At 48.5% G+C, this 18,102-nt stretch overlaps 1 protein-coding gene across 1 annotated transcript; it reads left to right on the forward strand.

Moving 5' to 3' along the window:
• Positions 1-4,293: 4,293 nt before the first annotated feature.
• LOC119465754 (uncharacterized) lies at positions 4,294-12,558 on the forward strand. The gene is made up of 3 exons (XM_037726221.2): positions 4,294-4,419; positions 7,489-8,707; positions 11,470-12,558. Exons 2-3 carry the CDS (start codon positions 7,524-7,526, stop codon positions 12,422-12,424), a joined length of 2,139 nt encoding a protein of 712 aa, XP_037582149.1. The 5' UTR covers positions 4,294-4,419; positions 7,489-7,523; the 3' UTR covers positions 12,425-12,558.
• The last annotated feature ends 5,544 nt before the right edge of the window (positions 12,559-18,102 follow it).

Below are 18,102 nucleotides of genomic sequence, written 5' to 3' on the forward strand. Positions count from 1 at the left end.
GTTCTTGAGGGAAAGGGATAGCGCCAACCTTTCCCTTTCCCTCAAGAACCACTTATCATCATCATCATCGCTCGCCACAGGAGAGCTGCGCTCTAAAAACAGTCAAGTAATGCTCAATGTGACAAAAACAGAATCGTTATACTCCACTGGCGTGAATATACCTCCTCGAAAGTTAAGGTTAATTTTCTTGCTATTGTTTGTTATTTCACAAGCTGTTAGCTAGCACCCCCTACCTCGTACACCACGATCTGCGGCCGAGACGCGTCTATTGTGTTGTGTGATTCTGTGGCAGTGCGAGCGCGCGTTCGATCGCGCGAGGACGAAGCTGTGCGAGTACAGTGTACCCCTATTCTAGTACACTGTATGTGCGAGTATGAGCGCGAGATACCGTGTGCGTATTCGACGGACGCTATGTGCGAGTTCCTGTGCGACAAACGTGAGCCCCTGCGTTGCTCTCTGTGAGCACCCTGCCATTTCTTTTTCACTTAATAAACCAAGTTTCATTCAATCAAACCACTGTGGCCTGTGAGACGCGGCTGTCTTCAACACCTCAGAAGCGGGATTACTAGGCCTAACTAACTGAGCGGCACCATGAATGTAAGGGAAGTTTGGAGTGGAGACGCCCCAACCGACAGCGACAACGAGAGTGGTGTTACTGGTCAACGCCTCCTAAATAGGAGGCGTTGTACTGGTGAGACTGTGCGTGAGGCAGTTTCTTCCATGGGTACCAGTCAAAGTGATGGTGTTACCGTGCGCGAACTATTGAACGCCCTTGTGGAAAAGGACCGCGTCTTAAGGACTTTGCTGGAACGCTTGACTCCGTCAGCGACGCCACAGCCCATGTCCGCGGGAACGCCCGGTGGAATCACTGCGTTCCAAGTGATGCCCGACCTAAGCAACAACATAACAAGCTTTAACGGTTGCGAGGGCGCACCCTCAGCAAAGGATTGGATTGAAAATCTCCGTACATCTGCGACGCCGCACAGCTGGCCTGAGTCTTTCGTGCTTGAGACCGCAAAGTCCCGTTTGACCGGACCGGCGAGAGACTGGCTGCGTTCGAGGAGATCCGAAATCAAAACTTGGGGCGATCTTGAAGAGCGTTTTCGCCGAACCTTTGTGAGCCAGACGCGTGCGGCGGAACGCTGGCGCAAAATGCACGAGCGTGTGCAACAGCGCAACGAAAGCTCGGTGGCCTATTTGCACGCCAAGGTGCGGTTGTGCAGGGAGGCGAATTTGGATTTTTGGGACACTCGTGAGCAGGTAATCACAGGACTACATTCGAAACAACTCAGCACGATGTTGCTCGGAAAAAGTAATGAAGATGACGACGACATCCTGCACGACATTCAGGAATTCGAGAGGATCGAGCGTGAAAGGCAAGAGTTTTTTGGTTCAGCGCGTGACCATAGAGCGGCGAGCAAGAGAAAGTCTATGACATCGGCTTCCGCTGGCAAGCGCCAGACCAAGAAACGAAAGACTCGGGAGCCTACATGCAACGCCGCTCTAGGGTGGTGACAACACCAAACTTTTGACTGCTATTTACCGCCAAGGCAGAGAAGGTTGGCACGTGATCTATTAAATTTCTTTAATTTAGTTTTTCGTCAGTGTGCACAAGAAACCTGCATCATCTTTAATAAACTAATTGCGTTTTCCTTTTATTTGAAGCATTGCATGTCGTGTGACACATATAAAGCAAGAAGTCACGAAGGAGCCACCATTGCCAGTTGTACACGGAACTGTAATAAAGGCTGTCCTTAGCTAAAACGTAGACACGGAAGGCCAGCAACCAAAGAAAAGGCCAGAAGTAGGCTGTCAGGATGTAGGCACCCTACGAAAGACGAACTCCCAAGGCAGAGAAGGGGAAGGCATCTCGAAAGCGGCCTGCAAAGAAGACCAGCACTCCTGCCAAGCGGAGGAAAGTAGCAAAGAAAGAGGAGTCCGACGAGGACGACGAGTCCGACGAGAAAGAGGCGCCTGTGCCAACTGAACGACAACCGATACGACGCTGTGAAGTGAACGTTGGTCCAGAAGCGACCGATTTAGTCGTCTGTGCTCGAAGTGTTTTGTGCTTATCAGAATGCTTTAAAAGAGATGGTAAGGTGTTACGCTCCAGTTCAGAATTATTTAAATTCTCATATAGCTTATTTTGTTGCATAATAATCCTGCTTTATTCAAACTTGTGCATTGTATTTGTGGAGTGAATCGTACTGTATTGCCCGTCATCACCACAGCAATGAAAGACCCAGAGCACCGGGATTGGGATGCTAACCTCAAGTATGTTGAATGTAGCTTAAACAACGCTGTGAGTAAGAGCTCGGGAAAGACCCCTTATGAAATGCTTCATGGTTACAAACCCGTCTTTTATGGGTTAGCCCTGCAAGAGGAGGAAATGGACAGTGAAGGCGCTTGGAAGGACCCGAGTGAGCTCAGAGAAACGGTATATGACAGCACTTGCTAGAACAACAAGCAAGAAGTACACAGGCATACGACACCCGGCATTATCCTGCAAGGATTTATGATGTGGGCGAAGTGGTATTTTCGAAGACAGCGCCCCAACACACGGGAAATCCACCTAAAACACAACCCAAGTACAGAGGCCCCTTGGTAATAACTGAAGTGTTGCCTGCCGACACGTACAGAGTGGCAGAGCTCAACAAGAACTCTGGAAAGAGATACGCAACGACGGCGCATATTTCGCAATTTAAGGCGTGGTCGTCGACAAGTAAAACGTCTCATTTAGACGACGACGAAGCGTCAGATGAATCCAAAAGTTCAGGTGCTCAATTCTTGGCGAATCCCCCGAAGTGGGTACGAGCCATGTGCTGAGGACATCATCATCATCATCATCGTCATCATCATCATCCAAGCACCACCTTGACCAGAATCACTGCGACGAGCCTTTTGCAGTTACACGCCCACGCAGGCAAAGAGTAGTACCTGCTAGACTACGCGACTGCATGCCACAAGACAGCTAGTGTTATTTGTGCGTGTGTGTGTGACAGCAATTACCTTAACGAGGACGTTAAGATTTCAGGACGGCCGAGACGTTAGCTATTTCACAAGCTGTTAGCTAGCGCCCCCTATCTCGTACACCACGATCTGCGGCCGAGACGCGTCAATTGTGTTGTGTGATTCTGTGGCAGTGCGAGCGCGCGTTCGATCGTGCGAGGACGAGGCTGTGCGAGTGTGAGCGCGAGATACCGTGTGCGTGTTCGACGGACGCTATGTGCGAGTTCCTGTGCGACAAACGTGAGCCTCTGCGTTGCTCTCTGTGAGCACCCTCCCTTTTCTTTTTCACTTAATAAACCAAGTTTCATTCAATCAAACCACTGTGGTCTGTGAGACGCGGCTGTCTTCAACAGTATCGAAGCGCGAACAAGATCACACGCTAAAAGTCAGACACGACCAGCGCAGTGTGCGTCTTTATTTGCGCTTCATTACCAAGCAGCCCTGAGAGGATCATGGAGATCGTAGGGAGAGGCCTTCGTCCTGTAGTGGACATAAATATAGGCTGATGATGATGATAACCAACCAGCCCAGCCGGCCACCCTTCTGCATTGAAATATTATTACATAAGACAAACCTTTCGAGAAATACTATGGAAAATAATGCTGCCAGCGGACACCAAAGGAAAATGTCTGCTCGTTTTTGCCTGCAATATGTGTCACGAAGCCACTTTGTTTCCGAACAAGTAACTTGGCTAATATAACAATAATGTATGGGGTTTTACGTGCCAAAAGCACCATCTGATTATGAGACACGCCGTAGTGGGGGCACTCCGGATTAATCTGGACCACCTGGGGATCTTTAACGTGCACCTAAATCTAAGTACACGGGTGTTTTCTGCACTTCGCCCCCATCGAAATGTGACCGCCGTGGCCGAGATTAGAGCTTGCGACCTCGTGCTCAGCAGCCCAACACCATAATCACTGAGAAAATACGGCGGATTCAGTAGTAACTTGGCTATACTGGCAGTTTCGGTCAGACCACTGCACTTCGGAGGTACGGCGGCCCACCAGCAATGAACTCGTTCTCAGTGTGCCCAGACCTGTTGCTAAACCACGGGTTTATTAAAAATGAGCACTGCAATTCTGGTGAGTATTCTATACTTGGGAAGCGACGGTGTGTTTCGAACAGATGACAATAGCCTGACAATCGCGAACACGCATGCACGACGACACGAACGCTGTTTGTTACTTTTTTTTTTGCGTTCGTAACCGGTAACTTCTTCCAGCAATCAGTCGTTGCTTGTTGCAGAATGCACAGGCTGATCGCCTTTAAAGAGGACCCCTATCATCATCATTATCACATGTGCGCACGCAAAATTGCACGCGAGAGGTAGCCACGTCGACGGTCACGAGACCTTCGCCGCACGAGTGGCAAGCACCGAGGACAGGCCTGCTAGGAGCAACGACAAAGGTAAGGTGTTCCCATCTTCTTGTATATTATTACGGCTAAGTTCTTCCTTTCGGGCGATGCCACAGAAATCAGACACTATTTTTTAAAGCACCGCTTTCAATGCCTCTTAACCGCCCTTTGCGGGTGCTAGCTGCTGTGGTGCACGATAGGTCACAAAGGGTCAGGGCTCTCGAACTACCCTGATTGGCCATGTGATAGTGACGGTTGTTTGGCGTTCTCGGTTCAACGCAGCCGTTTAGAGTGAATGTTTTAGAAGTAGGGCTGATAATGTCCGCTGGTTCGAAACGACTCGACGAGATGAGTCTCCGATCGTAGACGACCACCACATGAAAGGCGGGCATGTGGTATGCGAAATGCGCCCTGTTCTGGCGTCGTTTTCTAACAATTGCACACATCTCTCCGGCGAAAACACGAGTGCGCGTGCCAAGAATGGTCATGTTGGTAGCGGGAGGTTGAACCATAGTGGATAAAAATGCTGCGCCCTTGCTCCGCTGGCGAGTCGATTTAGCGGGCCGCGACAGGGCGTCCACAGCTTCGCAGCCAAGCTGACTGCGCGTCGATCGCGCGTCTGCTGGCGTCTCGGGAAGACACGCTCAGGGTGAGTTGAAGATGGACCAGCTACGCCTCTTATAAGTTCGCTCCGTGATACCCCGATCGTCCTTCCGTTGAAAGGCTGCGCTAAAAGATGTTATATAGAATTGCTAACGATGGCTCATGTTGCGCTGTGTTCGTGCTTAAGGATAAGTGGATAGCCAGCGAAAAATAGCAAGAAATGGCTCGGAACGCGGCACCTGCTCGCAAACGCCAAGCTGGGCCAGGCTGGGCGAAGTTGGGTGGCGTCGATTCATAGCAACGCGACTAGCGCAGCGGGGTGCCTGGCCGTTCACCGGTGCAGACGATTTCCTTGAGAAACACATTTAGGGCAGGACGAATTCAGTTCGGCGTGTAGTGCGTGTGATAGACTGATTTTTGTCGGACGGTGTCTGGGTGGTGCTGGGAGCTCCATGGATTTACACTGAGCGAGGATTTCTTTATCAGTTTGGTCGCTAGCCGACGACGTTCGCGGGCCGCTCAGCATATTTATGGCGTCGATGCCTGTGACACGTAAAGCTCCTTGTCGGAATACCGGTTTACGCAGACGCGGACTGCATGGACATAGTCATTAAGTAAGTTTCGAGGTAGCGCCGTTTACACCTTCACGCTCCCCTCCTCCTCTAGGCCGAAAAATTACTGCTTTTGTCTTTTTTTCATTAGCACACATATGATTAGACTGGGACTGGGATTCATTTTGCAGCTTGTCCGCGGATTCCGTAGTACCATAGCTCCTCTAGAAGTAACTAATGATTTACAAGATCAAACGCTTTTGACAAGTCGACGAATATTCCAATCACAATAACTCGATCTGTCTTCAAATTGTGACAGAATATATTCTTTTTGTTCCAAAAGCACCTGTTCACTAGATTTGTGTTTTTTTTTTCGGAACCCGAATTGACATGATGTGAGCTAATTGCATTTATCTATACATTTAATAAATCTTGAGTACAAAATTTTCTCGAATGCTTGGGAGAAAGCAGAGTGCAGACACAGGTCTATAATGGCCTAAATCATTTATATCTCCATTAAGTAAAACGGATACTTTTGCAATCTGCATTTTTTCTGCAAATGCCGATGAACCTAAACAAAGGTTGAAAGTATGTGCAATCGTTGGCGCTATGATATGTGCAACATATTTTACAGGCTTTATCTGAATGTCGCCAACTTCTTGGCATCTGCTATTTTTTAGACTGAGCATAGCAGTTAGTATTTCATCCGTTGTCACATGATCTAGAAAAAATCTGCCCTGGTTGAACGCGGTTAAACGAAATTTGTCGAGCGATAGCATGGTTTTGCTTGCTTTCTGAAAGGACACAGACACTGCTCGGAGCCGTCGGCAACTACTGAATCTACAATTGCACCGCAAGACAACACACAGACACTGCTCAGCGCGGCTGCAGCAGCGAGCGAATTGACCTTCATGCAGCGGCTCGCTTCAACGCGAACTAAGCGTCGAAAGCAGAGCGCATATGAAGCTACCAGCACTCGGCGCACTTTGTACACAACGCAGATCGCTTTGAAGATGAGGACCGCGCGACCGCGCACTTTGTCCACATCGCACATCGCTTTCGAGATATGCGCGCCCACGCGGCGTACGCAGCAGCTGCCGGTAGTGGCAAGCAAAGTCCCAGTTTAACCTTGGCTGAGCTAGAAGGTCAGACTTACGGAACCAGGCGTTTTCTGGGCTTGTACCTGGAATAGTAGAACTATCGCTCGAGTATTTTATTATCATTACGAAAGTTTATGTACTCATATGTTTCCCACAACGACCCATCCGTTCTTATTTTTGTAAAAAAAAAAAGATAATCAGTGCCCGTTAGCTCTTCACCATCATTATTTAAATTACGCACATGGCTTTTTGATTGGCTAAGATGCATACGTTGGCGTAAACCACGCTTAGGGAAAAAACGAACAAACTTTGGAGGCTTCTCCTTGCCATGTGACCGCACTAAGTCAATCGCGCATGGGCAATGACGGGAGAGTGCGGTTAGGAGAAGGACGGTGGCTAGATGAAAGAAGAACGCTACCTTGAAACGTGTTATCTAAGGACCTTACAACAACAACGCTGGCAGCGACACCTTGGGACGATTTTTTCAACCACAACGCGTTAGGCAAGTTCGTTCTGCTACGTGGACGTGCTTGTTGAAGACAAATCGAAAGGCCACATGATGCTCTGCTTACCCTTCAGAACTGCGTCACTGCTTACCCTTCAGAAGCAGCTATAAATATAATACAGTTGATGACAGGAATAATAGGTCGGTGTCCTTCCTGGTTTAACTCTGCTGCGTCACAAGGTAGCGCTACCAACCCGGCTGTCACGTTTGCTTCTCAGGTAACCCGGTATCCCGCAAAGGTCAATGCGTTTACGGGTAAGCTAAACCACTTGTACTAACTGTGCAGAGACGGGTTACGGCATTTCTGCCTCATGGTTCCTGCCCTTACATATTTTACGCACGGCTGGTCAACAAAACGCAGGACACCGGAGATAACCTGGGACGACTTCGCTGAAGATGGCTGACGAGCAGTCTTGGTACGAGGCTCTCTGGAGGCTCGACTTCGAGCGAGAGTGCTCGGCGTACCCGGCCACGGAGGGGATCTGCTGGCTGTGCGACGAACTGGCCAAGTGGAACGTCGTCCTCGCTCCGCTGAGACTTCAAATTGTGGAGGATATACCCGGGTACCTGTGCCTACGCACGCGGCCGGGAAACGAGAAGCCCAAGAATATGAACAGTCCCCACAACACGGCTTACTTCGTGGCTTGGCTGCCGAGGAAACACCGGTGCATCGTCGCCGTGAAGTTCGGCCAAGGCGAGATGGAGCTAGACCGATCGACCGTGCCCCCCTCCTTGTACGAAATTCCTCCGAACGTGCGCCAAGTCATCATCGGAGGAGTCGGCGCGTTCGAAACCAGCTCTCTCATGGACTCGCTGGGTCGCGTGGTGCAACTCGAGGCCCTCATTTTGGACGAAGCCACCGTGGGCGACCCGCTGTCCATAGGACTGGGCGGACTGCTGGTGGCGAACGCGGCCACCGTGAGAATGATCACCGTGACCAGGACCTTCATACCGAGCGGCGCTTCCAACATTCTCACCGACGCCATTTCCAGATGCCGGAACCTGAAAGAGCTCACGTTCAACACCCACCTGGACTTGCAAGGGCTGAAGTACTTGAACAACCTGCTTCAGTCAGCCGAGTGTCTCGAGAAATTGTGCTTGAGGGAAGCGATGAACACCATATTCGAGCCCACCGAAGACCCGCACAACGAGGAGCTCTTGGCCACCGTCGCCGACCGGGCACAGAGGAGCGGGTCCGCGCTGTCGGATTTCTGCTACCACGCTTACACGCACGTCTTCACGAGCACCCTGCGGGCTCTGAAAGGGAGCACGGTGCTGAGACAGCTGGAAATCAGCAAGTGCGAGTGTGTGACCGGCCCGACTGTCAGATCGCTGCTCCGGTGCGTGCTCTCTTCCTTCGCGGGACTGCACTCGCTCACTTTCAGGGCCTGCGAGTTCGACACCGCGGCCATTGAAGTGGTAGCCGGCGCTCTCGAAGTGAACGCCACGCTGAGGCAGCTGATGGTGTACGACGTCGTCATGACCTTCCCGCAGATGCAAACTCTCCTGAGAGCCCTTGAGAAGAACAAGACGTTGAACTTGTTGCAAGTCGACTTCGTGGCTGCCACGGAGAAACAGAGGTGAGAGGAAAACGAAAGTATTTTGTCTTTACGCACGTTGCAGTGTTTGTATAGCGCCCTGGGACACAACTCACATGCTTGCGCTCCGCTGTATCTAATTAGCACACCGCTTTAGCAATAAAACTTAAAGCCTAGCTATAGGCACGAAGGAATCAAGTGGGGGTTAGCGCCGATAAGGTGGACACTTTGCGGGAACTTAGTTTTCATAATGAAATGTTATGGAGAAAGTTCAATGTACAATGACGTGACAAGGAGTCATTGCATATGTACAATATCCATTGCGTATTCGGCTAGCGCATCTATCCACAACTAAGAGACCTAGGAGAAAGGTAACGTTGCGCGCTAGTTGACGTGTGTGTGTGTCGCTTCCGCACCTGTGGATCAGACAAGCCACGTTTCGATAAAGGTGGCACTATCACATCGCATCACTTCGAGCGCATTGGTTCATGTGGACAGTGCTGATGTTCTACGGCGACGTGGCTGTAGGGAGTGGGCAGCCTAACTTGGTTGAAGAGGCCCTTAGCCAATCCACGCAAACTGCTAGCGCATTGCTCTTGGGTGAGAGAGAAAAAGCGAAACGTTTGCAGTCTGCTCTCCTTCGTTAAAAGATAAGGCGTGTTCTAGAAAACATGCGCGAACACGTTTACGAACGCCTTCAAACGGCAGTTGACGGTCTCTATACCGTAGTGTATCGCATTTTTAGAATGTATACCTCGGTGCAAACTTCGATTTCTGTACTGAAATGCACGTAAAAATGCAAAAAAAGGTTCAAACAAACCGCACCTCCACTGATATGAAAAAAAAATTGACGTTTGTTAAAGAATGAAACCCTACAATTCGGTATATATATAGGGCTTATATACAGAATTTTAGGGTTTCATTGTGTAACAAAAAACATTTTTTTAAATCAGTGGAGGTGCTGTTTGTTTGAACCTTTTTTTGCGTTTATATATATATATGTCTGCAGCGTTTATGTAGGTGTAAAAAAAGTTGCAGCATAATGTTGAGAAATCCCTAACTACGCTAAACGCAAATATAACAGTTGTGTACACTGTATATGCTTGAGCCTCTAAAACGGACAGATGTGATATTCACGTATGGAGCTTACGTGAAATTGTTAGAATGCTTGCAAGGCTTTTGCGAGTGTCCAACGCACAAATAGGTGGTATACTTCAGAACCGTGCATAATACATAAAATTTTCCCGCTTATCACGTCTCAATAAATGGAATTTACGTAATTGTCACATTGTCTCTCATTGTTCAATTGGCGTTGTACACATATGCTACTTGAGTTTATGAAATTATGATTTTAAATCATTTTTATAAAAACGTTTGAAAAAAAATGTACTACCTGTAGTGGGTATAGATTCTAACGTTTTCTTGAAGTGCAACAAACCTGGCCAATCGGTACAGCGAATGCCAAGAAAATGATTTTCTCCGTTTACAGTTTATAGATACAAATTCCTGATGAAGAAAACCCCTTCATTTTGCATTAGTGTAATACCTACGTTATTATAAGCTTACATTATTGTAATGACCAGCGGGGTACGACGCGTTATTGTCGCCTTCACGTAAATGAGTACAGCAGGTGCGATTGTTTCATGACACTCGTCTCCTACGCAGTCATATTCATACAGCCGGCTTAAACAATAACAGTTTTGTGCACTAGTAGCATGAGTACTTCGGTCCTTTGTTCTTTCTTATAAGCGTATACTAAAGTGTGCCCGATACAGTTCCGCTTCACTGCCGTCATTCGCTTCGTTTTCCTAGCCCATGAAAGATAGTACGCGTGCGACCTTGTTATCCTTCATAAAGCATGGCCTCCAGGCAATACTAACAGACCCCTCTCGGGTTGTGCACTTTATAGTTTCCTACAAAAGTTACTGCAAGGAATACTGGTGCTGCGATACATCCACGGGAATTATGGCTAGTACATGGATTTGTCTAATCTCCATGCCTAATTAAACTCTCGGGTTCTACTTGATAAAACCCACGATCTGATTATGATGCATGCAGTAGTGGCGGACTCCGGATTAATGTTGTCCACCTGGGGTGCACGAGCGTCTTCACACTTTCGTCACCATCAAAGTGCGGCGGAGCCGGCTGTGAATCCAACCTGCCGACCTCGTTAGTAGCAGCGAAACGCCATTGTCACTAAGCCACCACAGCGGGTATCTTCATGCTTGTTGGCTACAGACGTTGTTGTGGCGTTACCTAAGCGCTTCACTTTTCTCAACTTCCAAGCAATCAGTTTTGTTTTCTAAATGCGTAAACACAATAGCTATCTGCACACGTGTATAATTATATGGCGAATTGTTGCACGTGTAACAAAATATTTTCTTGAATACGACCAGTTCAGAAGTTCACGATACCATGTGAAACATAGAAGTCGCAGTTTGGGCAAATCAATGTACTAACAATCATCGCCGTAATCGCTGAACCAACACACTTGTAGCTCCCATAGACAGTAGGGCCACAGTTTCTTCTAGTAACTTTTGAGGGAAGCTATACGATACGCTTCAGCTTACATCGCGTCTCTGAAATGGGCGCTCATACATCTTTTTGCACTGCCGCTTACGACGCCCTGCTTCGACACTTCTAGAGGTTGCACTGGCCTCGAAGGCACAGACGTTGTTACGCGTTGGATTCCCATCCTTTTATTTCGAGATATGACATGCCTCGGCACACTCGCGATAGTGCGCAAGAAATAATTGCTGCCCGCTACGAACCAGCATGGTATACATTTTTTTTTCTTTTATCAGGTGGATGCTCTCCGACCAACTGGGCCAAAATGACCTCTACGCGCGCGTGCAACTGCCATGGATGAACGCGGATGCCCAATACCTGTGCACCGTCCTGGGCCAGCGCTGGCTGTGCCCCAGCGACTTGCAGCTCAACGCGGGGCGTCTGAGCGAAGCGTACTTCGCGATGCTGTGCCGGGCCCTGTCGCGCTCCCGTTTCGTGCGAAGCCTGTCGGTGAGTCTCTGGCGTGCCCGGCCCGGACACGTCGACAGCCTTCGAGAGGCCCTGAGGAGGAACACGTCGATCGTCGAGCTCAGGATACACGACTCCGAGAGCCAGGGGTCTGCGGTCAGGGCCTCGGTGGGCCTGGACGTCAATCGCACCGTCGCACAGCTGTGCGTCGTCTGCTGCGACGACATGAAGCCGTCGGCCGCCGTCGAGTTTGCGTACGTGCTGGCCACCAACAGATTCCTGTGTGACGTGGAGCTGGTGTGCTCGGGCGAAGTGGACGCCGATTGCATGGCCGCGATGGCTCGGGGTCTCGTGCAGAACCCGACCCTCGTGTCCTTTTCGGTTCGGTCCAGGTACATATTCGACTGTGCGACTCGAGACATGGAGGTCGCCTTGCAGAAGAACGTGACCTGGCTTCACCGGGCCGTGCGCTTTGTTCTGGAGCGGAACCGTACGAAGCCCTTCGCGGAGGCGTTCGAGGCGTACGAGAGAAAGGCGGTGCTCGTACCACGTGTGATGGCTACGTCGGGCATGAGCAGAGAGGAGGTGATCGCGGCTGTGACGTCGGCCCGGCGCTTCATTCGGTGCAACTACTTCCTGATCAACAACGTGGTCAGTCGCGTCATCGAGTGTTGGCCGGGAGAGGGCACGCAGATCGACGCCCTCAACTATGACTGCTGGTTGGCCATTGCAGACCGCTTGAAAGTATGTGACATTGTTCATGCAGGATCTCCTAAAGATTAGGGATGACTAAGGGCAGTGCGGTTGGCCGGGTGGGACGCTCTAGTCTGTGGATCCGCACGAGAAATCGCTGCATCAAGGGTGCATTTTTCAGCAGCAGTTGCTGACATTTCATATTTAATAAAATGTTTGTTTTATTTCGCCGGATTTTATTGCCTTGTTCTCTCTGGAAATATTTTTCTTCCAGAGAGAGCATTTTCCGCGCGAACCTTCGCTCGCTGTTGTTGGTGCGCTTGCTCACGCCCGCGTTTTGACACTGGTTGTGTGCGGTCATCGAGTGTGATCTATTCATGTTTGCTTGTGCGCGCTGACACCATGCTTGTTAATTCAATTATAAGCGATTGTGTCCAAGTCTATACATCCGATAAAAGTACTGTCCTTACTACGTACAGCTCTCTACTAATTTCCTATCGCAATTGATGTTTCGCCTATAGGGCGAAACTGAGTCTTCTTTCTCTGGATAACGAAAATGAACAGTGGTGGTAATGCCTCGGAAGTTCAAATAAGGTAACCATGTTTACGGTCAAACCATGGCTTAAGCACGGCACTCAATAAACAGTAGCAACCGCATAACTTGTATCAAGGTACAAATATTAGAGGATAATGACGAAGTCAACTGGACAGGAAGCTTCGTTGTTGTCATCTCTTGCGTTATGAATTCATAAGCGTTCGACTCGTCATTCGCAGAGTGCATTCATTGTATTAAGCAAAACGCAATTTCTAATCAACAACCAATCAGGGAACGCCATATCCCTGAAGCATAGCTCCCTAGAGCCTCTGGTACTGCGTCTGCGCTCTTTCGGGGTGCATGTAGTGGCGGCCTAAGCACTTCCGACACCTGGACTGCAGTTTGCGAAGTGCTCGCTCTTGATGATGACGACTGCGAGGCCGAGAAGAACGCCAATGACGTGTCCGATGGTAGAACCGGTGGGCCTGTACCAGCACATGTGCGCCAATTCTATAAACATGCCAGTCCAGAAGGGCACAGGCATGGAAAACGATGCCATCTGGTAGCGGTCGCGACGGCCGTTGTTCCTGTTACTGTGCACGATCTTCAGGGCCAGCAGGACACCGACAAGACCACAGCCGCAGGACGCCGAATGCGCGGCCGGCTGCGGTCGATCGGTGTGGTGGACGATGACGTGCTTCCAGGCCGCGCAGGTCAAGCCATTGAGCGTCAAGTTCACGGCCAACAGTAGCCCGGCGACATGGAACAGAAAGCTGCAGCAAAGTTAGCGCTGTAAGCCTCTCGTGGGTACACTAATTATTTCCAGTTTATCGCAAGAGTGCTTTAGAAACGGGATGGTACAACCATTATGTGCAGCTACTGCACCATATCCAAAATTAAACGTGCTGTGTTTTGCACATCACCTGTACTTTTACCTAACGCCAGTCTTGCAAGTACCCGGAAAATGCGTCGTCTGAATTGTAACCGAAGAGTAAACCATGCGCGTTGTCAGAATATCTGCGTAAGTATGCTCCCCTGAAATGGTCATGCGTATCCTTGAGTGATTTGTCATGCGTGCTAAGCGTATACTTTTTATGATTTTATTTTTGCACCGTTGCTGCGTAATCCACCACAGATAAACCTGACGTTCAATGAATTGTTCGAACAAGTTGCTTTTCTTTTGTGAATTACAGGTGCTGAACGAAGTCGAACAAGCAGTTGATTTCGACCTTTAAGGTGAACGTGCGAAATGCACGGTACATTTCTGGAAGTAAAACATGCAGCACGTCTTCGGCAAATTGTTTTGCGATATATATGCCTGCTGCGAGAGCCGTAATGAGGTAGCGTGCCGGAACCACCTATGAAATTGCCGGCACTAGACATTGGGACATTCAGGACATTGACATTGTGAGAACCAGCACCTCTAGCCCTGCTGTGGTTCAGGGGCCAAATTCATATGGATTTTCGTTGGCAATTCATATTTGACATCGGCAGCCTGCCTTCGCTAATGATACGTTCAACATCACATCCCCATTTGCTTTTACGAAGAACTTTAGCGTATGATCGGTGTGTGTGTGTGTGTGTGTGCGTGCGTGTGTGGCGGCGTGTATTCGGGAGTGTTCTTCTTCTTTTTGGGGTTTTACGAGCCAAAACCAGTTCTGATTGTGATGGACGCCGTAGTGGAGGCCTGCGGATTAATTTTGACCACCTGGGGTTCTTTAACGTGCGCGCGTGTGTGTGTGCGCGTGCGTGTTTGCATGTGCATGTGCATGTGCGTGCGTGCGTGCGTGCGTGCGTGCGTGCGTGCGTGCGTGCGTGCGTGCGTGCGTGCGTGCGTGCGTGCGTGCGTGCGTGCGTGCGTGCGTGCGTGCGTGTGTGTGTGTGTGTGTGTGTGTGTGTGGTGTGTGTGTGTGTGTGTGTGTGTGTGTGTGTGTGTGTGTGTGTGTGTGTGTGGTGTGTGTGTGTGGGTGTGTGTGTGTGTGTGTGTGTGTGTGTGTGTGTTGTGTGTGTGTGTGTGTGTGTGTGTGTGTGTGTGTGTGTGTGTGTGTGTGTGTGTGTGTGTGTGTGTGTGTGTGTGTGTGTGTGTGTGTGTGTGTGTGTGTGTGTGTGCGCGCATGCGTGCGCGTATGATCGAGTGCGTGTGCATACGACTTCAGAGCTTTAGGAGTACTACAGAAGTTCGCGTAAAGGTCCCAGAGGCAGGTGTTGTGACTCAGGCAGTGGCTTCGAAACTTATTTTACTGTAAAATAATTGAAATAATCGAGTTTTCTCATACTGTCCGAGTATAGCAGAGGGAAAGATACATTAACTCATTGAAATAATAATGGTTAAGGTGTCTATTCTTTACTACAGTCATCCGTGAACGGTGAAGCGAGGGAGAGTGTAGGTGTAAGAGCTACGCATTTAGGGTAAGTCAAATCAAGGATAGAAGAACAAACGGTCATATTGTCATGCAAGCAACATTCGCGATCCGGCTCAGATATGCTTAAAGGACAAATTTAAAAATATTAACATCAGAGCCGCCACTTTTGTCTTGGGTTGGTATGCAAGATACCACCGTTTTACTACTATCAAAAAATTGTGTAGATCCCACCGGCTTGTTGGAATCTTCGAAGCGAACCTTTCGTTAAGCGGTTAATCAAATTATCCGCAACCTATTAAAATCTGCAGAGTATTTTTCACCATAGTGATTACCTGCCTGCCAGAGAAGACAGCCAGGCCCCCGCTACGTTACCCACGTGACCGCTCAGTACACTCTCTGGGATCGGCCTCCTTCGGTATGAGACTGCATCCAGGGTCGGCGCGCCGACTAGAGCGGGCCGATCCTGGAGATATTGCAACAGTAAAGTGAAACTTACTCGGTGAAAGACCGACCGATCAGGGGCGCCAAACTTCAAATCCTAAGAAAATAGGCGTATAATTGTTTCTTGCATTAAAGCCGTTGGGCTTTTGACTACGTATATTTGTTGCAATGAAGATGCTTAAATATCAATTGTTTTTATCACTGAGTAATTGCGAAGAAAACAAGCCCATTAACCAGTACACCTTTAAAGGGTAGTAAAAAATGCTGTCCGACGAGGGAGCAATTCGGCAAGACACCAACACCGAGCTACGATACTCAAAGTGTGGGAGGATTAGCAAAGAAAGTAAAAGAGTTCGATTGGAAACTAATCTTGTGCAGTGAAAAAAATGCAAATAAGAAAACTACACCCAATATTTATAGGTAAGCCGTAATTGATAATGGCGGTTACTCAGAATCATCAAGTTATGTATCACCGCCTTCTAATACCCTGTGCAATATCAGGGAATTTCAGGCCAGGACCAACCTAGCTGTGTGCCATTCCTGTAAAAAGTATCACTTAGTGGAATCTGCTGTAAAGTAAGCAAATGTGCAGTGTCTATGAGGATGCAGTTATTTTTCTTTTTTCGAGCTTGTAACCCCTCTCCTGTAATGGCTTCAGGCAAAGCAAGAAATATCTGTCGATAAAGAATAAATGATTACATTTGGTGGCATAATTTGCCTGTACATGCTTTAATTATTTTAATTCTCGGATTTCACGCGCAAAAACCACGATTTAAATATGAGGCACGCCGTACAGTGGAGGAGTCGGGAATAATTTTGAAAAATCTGGGGTTCGTTCTCTAACCTACAGCCAATGCATGGTATACGGGCGTTTTTGCATTTCGCCTTCATAGAAATGCGGCCGACATGGCTGGGATTTGATCACGTGACCTCGATCTTAGCAGTCCAAGGCCACAGCCGCTAAGCCACCACGGCGGGTAACACATACCTTAAATGGCCAAGGTCTCGTTCCAGCTGCACGCCTACTGTCAGTAGGGAAAGGATGACGTAGACCAGTTGAAATAGGTTCGGCAAGTACAATGCTGAGAGAATGGGTAGTTGCCAAATGGGATATTGGAAAGTCAATGTCGGCTGCGCCGTGGCTGAGTGGTTGGAGGGTGGTCCATACATGTGGGCAGCAATGATGAACCCAGAGAAGAGATACGTAACGGGTGCATACTGGAGAACAGGCAGGTTAACGTACCTCCGGGGACGACGTACGCTGCAGAGACACAAAGTTTCGTATAAGGCAAGTGTTCTTAGAAGTTTATACATTGCGGATATCTTATCGCTATCGCAGGTAACTCGAAGAACACTAAGCTCTGCGTTTTCAAATAAGTTATACAGACAGGCATGCCGAAGAAACGAGATACCTCGCCAGGACTATAATAACTAAGCCTGTTGCAGCCACAGTTACGTTTGAAACAATTTATATGTACGTCGTTGCCAAAGATCAATTCTAAGGTCTAGCAGCCATTCTTATCTATTCCACGTGTATTTGTCTATTGTATTCGCGCTTAGTGCTGCAGTCAAAAAGATCAATGAGGCAGGCGGCAGTGCACGACGCGAACAAGGATGCTGACATCAGTACGTATTGATAAAGTAACGGTCGAAGTCGCAAGTCTCGTTAAGCCTGAACCGTGCTTCTTGATTTCTCTTCAACGTGGGTCGATGTGCAAAATGTGGCTTCATATAGCTGGGTCGTCGAAAATGTCTCATTAGTATTTGATTTGTCATTTCTTGGAGGCAACTCTCGTAAACAAAGTGACTCTGCAGGCGACCACAGATGACAGTTAGTTTGTGAAATACTTCCGCAGATGTCTGAACTAGTGCCCAATTAAGCAAATATATGTATGTGTGGTATGAATAGAGGGATTGATTCGATATTACCGCTGTACTTGTAAATTACAGTGGGTGCGCATAGAAATCACTACTGTAGGTGCGATTTCACAATCATATCTGACAATATCATAGATAAATCACGTGCTTTGGCTATTGGCAGCAGGTACAGTGACTGGGTGAGTGAATGTATCTATTTGTGTGCAGATGCAATATTTAGGAACGGTTCAACATGTCATAGCATATTTCAAATTTATTGTTTTTGCACGGAACTGAAGTTTCTTTTTCGGTGTCGTGCAATGTATCATGCAGAAAAATAGATTATGCAAACTTTCTGGGGCGCATGTGCAGTTGACACATGCCTACTACTGGTCACAACACTAGCTCAATTAAGCGCTGAAGCAATACGTTCGGTATCTAGTGCCTAAACTTTAGTCTCTTTTCAGATCACTATGACACTAGACGTTAAGGTTTATTTTATATGGCGCATCGCTACCAGGGCATTGCGCCATGCTTGTTTAAGAACACAAATGCTGTGAAGTGCACCTCTT

Source organism: Dermacentor silvarum, chromosome 10 (genome assembly GCF_013339745.2).
Source record: "Dermacentor silvarum isolate Dsil-2018 chromosome 10, BIME_Dsil_1.4, whole genome shotgun sequence".
In the NCBI taxonomy this organism is placed as follows: domain Eukaryota; kingdom Metazoa; phylum Arthropoda; class Arachnida; order Ixodida; family Ixodidae; genus Dermacentor; species Dermacentor silvarum.

Excerpts from the sequence above, each read along its gene's own strand:
- LOC119465754 (XM_037726221.2), top strand. The coding sequence starts at position 7,524 with ATGGCTGACGAGCAGTCTTGGTACGAGGCTCTCTGGAGGCTCGACTTC. Across the intron at positions 8,708-11,469 it reads GCTGCCACGGAGAAACAGAG|GTGGATGCTCTCCGACCAAC; the intron begins GTGAGAGGAAAA and ends TTCTTTTATCAG.